Below are 9,641 nucleotides of genomic sequence, written 5' to 3' on the forward strand. Positions count from 1 at the left end.
TTGGAGCCTCTCCTCCCTCATCAACCCATCTCTCCAGGTGAACATCACACCCCCCACTTCATGAAAGACAGAAAAATATGAGGATTATTTTAAGATGGCTAGTTTTACAGGACTGAATGTTAGACCACTCCGCAGTTACAATTCTACTTAATGACACCAACCCCCAAGAGCTGCAGTTAATAATTGCAGTACCCAATCAGATGGATAAATATCCTATGAATAAATATCAAACTCATGCACTTTTTTTTACCATAATCATGCTTTATTATTACCAATGTGATTAAAAGGATAAACACAAACATACAATCCTCTGACAATAAAATACGTCAGCACATGACAGCATATCCAGCATCACACATTTTCAACAACGGCGCTCTTTCTCTTAGCATTGGTAGAGCTTGTTGACCCTCAGGACATCAATGTCAGACATGCCCTGTCTCTGTCCGATGGCCACAGATGGGTCTGGGATGGGAGTGATGGTTTCCTTTCCGTAGTTGTTAGTGTAAGCGGTTCTATCATAGTGCATGACAGAGGAGTAGTCGTATGCAGTATTCAGGTTGTTGGTGTCCTGCTTCTGGAAGTTCTCGACGGCGTAGTTATAGATGTATTGCCAGTTGATCCTGATATACTGGTCACGGTCACTCCTGTTGTGCTCGTGGTGGAAGCCCAGGGAGTGAAGCAGCTCATGCTGGATGATACCATGTTGAACACAGCCAAACTGTGCAAGAGACAATGTCTGCCTGTCCCCAACAGTCCCCATGGTACCAAAACACCCGCCACTGCTCTGAATGTCCAGGTAGGCAGTCTGTCTCCGACGTGGGATGAAGCGGATGCAGGTCTTGCCATGGAAGTACTTCATGGCCGTCTCAATAGTCTCTACCTCCAAGCTGGAATATACAGCGCTGAGGATGTAAGGCACATACACCAAGCCGTCGGTTGACTTCTTCCAGAGACAGCTGTACTGGCTGCTAAAGCACTTCATGGCGTTCCTGGTTCTAGGAGCCAGAATGTCTCCTTCCAGCAGCAGCTCATTGGTTCCGTTGTTGGACTCCAGGATCGCTGAAGTGATGGACACATGGTCCGGCTCATCATGGACCTCATTTCCACTGGCCTGCGATAGGCCCAGCAGCAGCAGCAGCAGGTTAAGAGTGGGTCTGTGGGCCATCTTTCGTCAGAGTATGTAGTTACTTTGGATGGATGAGTCCTTGGCTTTACCTGTGGAGGATCCTAAAATGTCTCATTCACCAAAGCTTGATGCCAGTGTTCTGTCAGAGCTGAGTTTATATACAGCTGTCCCATAGGTGTGACTGTGTAGGATTAACGGTTGGGGATGATGCTCACTGTCTTGGAAAAACAACCAGAGGGAGTACTCCACAACCTAACCCACTGTTTCAACAATTCATCTGTGTGGGTCAAATTACATTACACTTCAATTTCTTGAGGTATAAGTCGTCTCTATTACAACCACATATCCAGGATCAGATTACCTCATTCTACGATCATAATATTAAACATAAGGGGGATCAGAAAGTATCTGACCCTAGATCAGTGGTTAGGGACAAACTATATCGAGTCCATTCCTTTGGAACACATGTTTGGTTTACATTCGGTGTGACAAGCTTAACGAGATGGATCTCACTTAGGTGTGTTGTTTTAAAACAACCATTAGAGCCCAATTAGATGTTGGCCAGTTGGGACGCTACATCCCACATATCCCAGAGAGGTTAAAACGACCATTACAGCCCAATTAGGTGGCAGTATAGAATAATAGTCATTTGTGTAGCTCAAGCACTTTAAATTCAAAAAACTGTCTCTACAGAAAAACTTAATCCTCAGTGATGCTATGGTGCAAGCTGTGTATTGACTTTCCTAATGCTACGCATTTAGTAAGATTTAAAGCATATTAGCACACTATTTCCCACCCGTCACTTAACACACAACCTGATTAGAAGGCTCTGTGTGTGTAAATACTAGTGTGCTTGTGTGAGTGCATGTATAGAAAAAGATTGCAGGAGAGTATGAGGGGTCGAATTCTCTAGTTGTATTACTTGGCTCCTGATGAAATGGTGTGACTGATTAATTTTGTTATGTTAACATTAATAATTCCCATGCAGTTATTTGAACTTGGGGTGCCTATAGTGTATCGTTCTGATAGGTGACAGGACGGTACGATGTACCCTGGGTCTCGACCCCGCCTTGTGCAACTGGGTCCTGGACTTTCTGACAGCACACCCCCAGGTGGTGAGGGTAGGAAACAACATCTCCACCCCGCTGATCCTCAACACTGGGGCCCCACAAGGGTACGTTCTCAGCCCTCTCCTGTACTCCCTGTTCACCCATGACTGTGTGGCCATGCACACCTCTAATTCAGTGGTCAAGTTTGCAGCCTACAGTGGTAGGCTTGATCACCAACAATGACAAGACGGCCTACAGGGAGGAGGTTTGGGCACACAGAGTGTGGTGTCAGGAAAATAACCTCACACTCAACATCAACAAAACAAAGCAGTTGATCGTGGACTTCAGGAAACAGCAGAGGGAGCCCCCCCCCCCCCCCCCCCATCCACATTGACGTGACAATAGTGGAGAAGGTGGAAAGTTTTAAGTTCCTCGGAGAATACATCACGGACAAACTGAAATGGTCCACCCACACAGACAGCGGGCTGAAGAAGGTGAAGAATAGGCGCAACCTCAGGAGGCTGAAGAAATTTGGCTTGTCACCAAAAACACTCACAGACTTTTACAGATGCACAATCGAGAGCATCCTGTCGGGCTGTATCACCGGCTGGTACGGCAACTGCTCCGCCCACAACAGTAAGGCTTTCCAGAGGGTAGTGAGGTCTGCACAACGCATCACCGGGGGCAAACTAGCTGCCCTCCAGGACACCTACACCACTCGATGTCACAGGAAGGCCAAAAACATAATCAAGGACAACAATCACTCGAGCCACTGCCTGTTCACCCCGCTATCATCCAGAAGGTGAGGTCAGTACAGGTGCATCAAAGCTGGGAGAGAGAGACTGAAAAACAGCTTCTATCTCAATGCCATCAGACTGTTAAACAGCCATCACTAACATTGAGTGGCTGCTGCCAACATACTGACTCAAATCTCTAGCCACTTTAATAATTAAAAATTGGTTGTAATAAATGTATCACTAGTCACTTTAAACAATGCCACTTTACATAATGTTTACATACCCTACATTACTCATCTCATATGTACATACTGTACTCTATACCATCTACTGCGTCTTGCCTATGCTGTTCGGCAATCGCTCATCCATATATTTATATGTACATATTCTTATTCATTCCTTTACACTTGTGTGTATAAGGTACTGTAGTTGTTGTGAAATTGTTAGATTACTTGTTAGATAGTACTGCATGGTCGGAACTAGAAGCGCAAGCATTTCGCATTAACAGCTGCTAACCATGTGAATGTGACCAATAAAATTTGCTTTGATTTGTTCACATACCACCTCTGCACAACAGTAATGAATCAAACTAGGGTGGACAGACAATCCAAAATCAAATCTAGAATCGGCTATCTATTTCGCAACAAAGCCTCCTTCACTCATGCCGCCAAACTTACCCTAGTAAAACTGACTATCCTACCGATCCTCGATTTCGGCGATGTCATCTACAAAATAGCTTCCAATACTCTACTCAGCAAACTGGATGCAGTTCATCACAGTGCCATCCGTTTTGTTACCAAATCACCTTATACTACCCACCACTGCGACCTGTATGCTCTAGTCAGCTGGCCCTTGCTACATATTCGTCGCCAGACCCACTGGCTCCAGGTCATCTATAAGTCTATGCTAGGTAAAGCTCCACCTTATCTCAGCTCACTGGTCATGATAACAACACCCACCCGTAGCACACGTTCCAGCAGGTATATCTCACTGATCATCCCTAAAGCCAACACCTCATTTGGCCACCTTTCCTTCAAGTTCTCTGCTGCCAGTGACTGGAACGAAATGCAAAAATCGCTGAAGTTGGAGACTTTTATTTCCCTCACCAACTTTAAACATCTACTATCTGAGCAGCTAACCGATCGCTGCAGCTGTACATAGTCCATCTGTAAATAGCCCACCCAATCTACCTACCTCATCCAGATACTGTTTTATTTTATTAACTTTTCTGCTCTTTTGCACACCAGTATCTCTACTTGCACATCATCACCTGCTCATTTATAACTCCACTTTTAATCTGTTAAATTGTAATTATTCGCTCCTATGGCCTATTTATTGCCTACCTCCTCATGCCTTTTGCACACACTGTATATAGACCTTATTTTTCTACTGTACCATTGACTTGTTTATTTTGTTATTGGCTTATTTATTGTTTACTCCATGTGTTAACTCCTTCTCCTCCTGGGCCTCCGTCCCGTGTGCATCTCATCTCTTCCTGGGCCTCCGTCCCGTGTGCGTCTCATCTCTTCCTGGGCCTTCGTCCCGTGTGCATCTCATCTCTTCCTGGGCCTTCATCCCGTGTGCATCTCATCTCTTCCTGGGCCTTCATCCTGTGTGCATCTCATCTCTTCCTTGGCCTTCATCCCGTGTGCATCTCATCTCTTCCTGGGCCTTCGTCCCGTGTGCATCTCATCTCTTCCTGGGCCTTCGTCCCGTGTGCATCTCATCTCTTCCTGGGCATTCATCCCGTGTGCATCTCATCTCTTTCTGGGCCTTCATCCTATGTGCATCTCATCTCTTCCTTGGCCTTCATCCCGTGTGCATCTTTTCCTGGGCCTTCATCCCGTGTGTGTCTCATCTCTTCCTGGGCCTCTGTCCCATGGGGTCTCATCTCTTCTTGGGCCAGGGCTGATTTAATGCAGACTATGGGGGTCGTTAGGATGAGTAAGTGCTGGAGATGGACAGGCATATCTCCACAGCAGGCCATTTGGACTCTGATGGTGGAGGGGTGAGCAGAGAGGTTCTGTCCATTTAGAAGACTGACAGTGCAATCAGATGCACGTTAATCACGACTGCTTGCCTCATTAAATCAGAAGAAGCACAGTCGCTAACTCGAATACCCCCCTCTCACCATGTTCGCAAATATATTTCCATTTAGAACTTGGATAGCCTCCAATGAGTGGGGATGAAAGTTAACTGTTGGAGCAGTGTGGAGGTGTCTCCCAAGTTGTGGGCAGAGTTTATCATTTGATCTGGTTAGTTTGTCGAAGATGTTAGAAGATGAACGATACTGTTACGGTGCGTGAATGAGGACCCAAAAGCGAATTAACGTAAACAGAGCTTCTTTAATAACAAAACAAAACGTAGGCTCAGATGGACCGGCAGGTTCCGACAGGACAGGACAAGGTTGCAGCAAACATGACGATAGTCTGGTTCAGGCATGAACAACACAAACAAGAATCCGACAAAGACAGGAGCAGGAACAGAGAGAGATATAGAGGACTAATCAGAGGGAAAAAGGGAACAGGTGGGAAAAGGGGTGACGAGGTAGTTAGGAGGAGACAAGGAACAGCTGGGGGAAAGAGGGGGAGAAAAGGTAACCTAATAACGACCAGCAGAGGGAGACAGGGTGAAGGGAAAGGACAGAAACAAGACACAACATGACAGTACATGACAGATACATTTTCCTCTCAAAGGCCTGTTGACAAAGGACAGATTCCTTTTCAAGTCATTTGTACAGTGAATAATGAATAGGAGAGTGAGATGCCTTGCTTACTGCTCTCTTGAAATTCTGCATAAGGTGACATTCATATTTCATACACATGAATTAGCATTTCATATTTGCATATTTTTGCTTGGTCTACAACAAAACCCCAAAACAAGGAGGGGAGAAAGGTGGGAAGTAAGACTTGCTTTCCCTTTGGTCTCAACCCAAAAGGACCAGGGCATCTTATAAATTCTCGTCCAACAGCCCCGCATGTTCAGCATGCTCCTTGTGTCCACAGCAGATCACGTCACCTTCACCCATATCTCCCTCTGTGAACACCTTGACGTGCCTCTGAAAGGTCACAGCATCAACACAGAGACTAAGCCTCATTCACAATGGAATGGAATACATGCAGGTTGCCTTTCCCCCAACGACTTGATTTGTCAGACCAATAGATATTGACAATGGAGCGTTTCTATGTTTGTAGAAAATTGGTTAAAATCACATGATGCACACCGATGATGTTATTAGTATGATCAGTCATTGGAATGCTGCTCATAGAGCTTGCTAACATAGTACATGGCAGCCATCCACGGAGGGAGCTCAGGGCTTTGACAGAGGCTGTTAGGGCTTCTGCAGGCACCCATGTGGTAACTGTGAGGGGTCACATGAATCCACAGAAAAGCCATAAAACCATTCTTCTAACATTTTTAAATATTGGTGGCCAATGGCCAGCCATCATCATTTCAACAAAAACAAAGCGTCTCTAGTTTGGCTGTGTCAGAGTAGCCACTGTTTAATTCAGTCTTTCAATTTAGGCATCACATGACGTCTATTTGTTTCTGTTGGACAGTGATAATCTGCTGGTAGCCCCAGTCCATGGTTATTCCCTATCCCCTGGTGGATTGTGTTGTTTATTTCAAAACGAATTTGCCGTCATCCAATCACCAACGGTATAGCAGTTTCCATCATTGCCTAATCCCTGCCATACAGCTGCTCCAGAAAGATTAGACCACAACTATACAAAAGTCAAAACACAATCAGTAAAAAAATATAGCTTTGATCAACAAGAAAATCAGCTCCATGGATATGTTTTCTTGTTTGTTTTGTAAAACCTGAAGAGGGATTGCTTTCTCGCCTCTGCATAAGATGTATTTTCAGTGATTCAGCCTTGGGAAGGACACACAGAATCTCAAATTCTATTGGTCTTGAAAGGGCATGATACATTTTCAGAGGGGGAAAATGATTCTTCTTCTGCAGAAATGAATCTCTGATGACAGGTTAGTCACTCCGTGTCCCATCCCTTGCTGGTATGTGGTTAGAGTTAGAGTAAACACTGGCTAATCAATTCCCCATCATTGCCTATAGATCACTGTCTGGGAGCAGAGACGTGGACTGACTCTCTATGCCGGCGGATGTACCATTCCATTATTGCGCTTGCTGTATGAAGCCTTATTTAATGCTGCGATACTGGAAACTTAATTAGACACTGAGGTAATGGATTACTGCAATAAGAAGGCCATCACCAGAAGGACTTTACATTTGGTCCAGCATGGACAAACAACACAGAGGACAGGGCTTTGAAATAGGATTTTCAAACTGCTGTATGTGTCCTTCCTTTCCAATATCATATTTCAGTAATCATCTCAGCAATATCATATTTCAGTAATCATCTCAGCAATATCATATTTCAGTAATCATCTCAGCAAAATCATATTTGCCGTAGCCCTTTCCTCTAGTCAAATGACCAAATTGCCCTCTAGTGACCTCATTGCTGGAATATTAGTAATATTTTTCATAATTTCATAATTAATAAACATTACTTCATTAAAAACCCACCCCAAATTCTGTATTTCTATTTCAAACGGTTTTGTTATATTTCAGTCTTCTGTGATATATATAAAGTTTAATATGGGATGCAAACTCAAAATTGAATACATTTCATCTCTATATCTGACAAGATACAGGTGTCTTCTTTTTTTAAGCCCATAACCAAGTGTGTGAGGTGCATATTTTTTTTTCAAAGTAGATTTGCTTGAAATGACCAAGAAACATTATTTTCCTCTAAACTAATGTGATCAGCGTCATTAATGGCCAGTGGCCATGCGGTGTAGGCGTTGGTTTTCCACACGACTGTAAGTATCATGATGCCTGTAAAGTCTCCCATATTTAGTGCTCGACTTGGGCAGGAACTCACCGGAACTGACTACCAGCACATCACATTTTCTTCTGCTTGCCTGTTCCTCTTATAGAATATTGTCTCAAAAGTATTGCCCATGTTGTACTGTCATATTAATGCAGTCCATGTTCATGGAAGTATTGGAGCCTCTCCTCCCTCATCAACCCATCTCTCCAGGTGAACATCACACCCCCCACTTCATGAAAGACAGAAAAATATGAGGATTATTTTAAGATGGCTAGTTTTACAGGACTGAATGTTAGACCACTCCGCAGTTACAATTCTACTTAATAACACCAACCCCCAAGAGCTGCAGTTAATAATTGCAGTACCCAATCAGATGGATAAATATCCTATGAATAAATATCAAACTCATGCACTTTTTTTTACCATAATCATGCTTTATTATTACCAATGTGATTAAAAGGATAAACACAAACATACAATCCTCTGACAATAAAATACGTCAGCACATGACAGCATATCCAGCATCACACATTTTCAACAACGGCGCTCTTTCTCTTAGCATTGGTAGAGCTTGTTGACCCTCAGGACATCAATGTCAGACATGCCCTGTCTCTGTCCGATGGCCACAGATGGGTCTGGGATGGGAGTGATGGTTTCCTTTCCGTAGTTGTTAGTGTAAGCGGTTCTATCATAGTGCATGACAGAGGAGTAGTCGTATGCAGTATTCAGGTTGTTGGTGTCCTGCTTCTGGAAGTTCTCGACGGCGTAGTTATAGATGTATTGCCAGTTGATCCTGATATACTGGTCACGGTCACTCCTGTTGTGCTCGTGGTGGAAGCCCAGGGAGTGAAGCAGCTCATGCTGGATGATACCATGTTGAACACAGCCAAACTGTGCAAGAGACAATGTCTGCCTGTCCCCAACAGTCCCCATGGTACCAAAACACCCGCCACTGCTCTGAATGTCCAGGTAGGCAGTCTGTCTCCGACGTGGGATGAAGCGGATGCAGGTCTTGCCATGGAAGTACTTCATGGCCGTCTCAATAGTCTCTACCTCCAAGCTGGAATATACAGCGCTGAGGATGTAAGGCACATACACCAAGCTGTCGGTTGACTTCTTCCAGAGACAGCTGTACTGGCTGCTAAAGCACTTCATGGCGTTCCTGGTTCTAGGAGCCAGAATGTCTCCTTCCAGCAGCAGCTCATTGGTTCCGTTGTTGGACTCCAGGATCGCTGAAGTGATGGACACATGGTCCGGCTCATCATGGACCTCATTTCCACTGGCCTGCGATAGGCCCAGCAGCAGCAGCAGCAGGTTAAGAGTGGGTCTGTGGGCCATCTTTCGTCAGAGTATGTAGTTACTTTGGATGGATGAGTCCTTGGCTTTACCTGTGGAGGATCCTAAAATGTCTCATTCACCAAAGCTTGATGCCAGTGTTCTGTCAGAGCTGAGTTTATATACAGCTGTCCCATAGGTGTGACTGTGTAGGATTAACGGTTGGGGATGATGCTCATTGTCTTGGAAAAACAACCAGAGGGAGTACTCCACAACCTAACCCACTGTTTCAACAATTCATCTGTGTGGGTCAAATTACATTACACTTCAATTTCTTGAGGTATAAGTCGTCTCTATTACAACCACATATCCAGAATCAGATTACCTCATTCTACGATCATAATATGAACCATAAAGGGCATCAGATTACCTCATTCTACGATCATAATATTAAACATAAGGGGGATCAGAAAGTATCTGACCCTAGATCAGTGGTTAGGGACAAACTATATCAAGTCCATTCCTTTGGAACACATGTTTGGTTTACATTCGGTGTGACAAGCTTAACGAGATGAATCTCACTTAGGTGTGTTGTTTTAAA

At 44.3% G+C, this 9,641-nt stretch overlaps 2 protein-coding genes across 2 annotated transcripts; both read right to left on the bottom strand.

The window, feature by feature from the left end:
* Positions 1 to 240: 240 nt before the first annotated feature.
* Positions 241 to 1,170, bottom strand: rblce (hatching enzyme). The gene is given in 1 exon segment (NM_001172407.1): positions 241 to 1,170. A coding segment is annotated over 1 exon segment (783 nt). The 5' UTR covers positions 1,166 to 1,170; the 3' UTR covers positions 241 to 382.
* A 7,008-nt stretch (positions 1,171 to 8,178) lies between these two features.
* On the bottom strand, positions 8,179 to 9,200 carry LOC118944670 (low choriolytic enzyme-like). Its single transcript, XM_036964912.1, has one exon. The coding sequence runs from the start codon at positions 9,101 to 9,103 to the stop codon at positions 8,321 to 8,323; it is 783 nt and encodes a 260-aa protein (XP_036820807.1). The 5' UTR covers positions 9,104 to 9,200; the 3' UTR covers positions 8,179 to 8,320.
* Positions 9,201 to 9,641: the final 441 nt, after the last annotated feature.

Source organism: Oncorhynchus mykiss, chromosome 27, assembly GCF_013265735.2.
Source record: "Oncorhynchus mykiss isolate Arlee chromosome 27, USDA_OmykA_1.1, whole genome shotgun sequence".
NCBI lineage: Eukaryota > Metazoa > Chordata > Actinopteri > Salmoniformes > Salmonidae > Oncorhynchus > Oncorhynchus mykiss.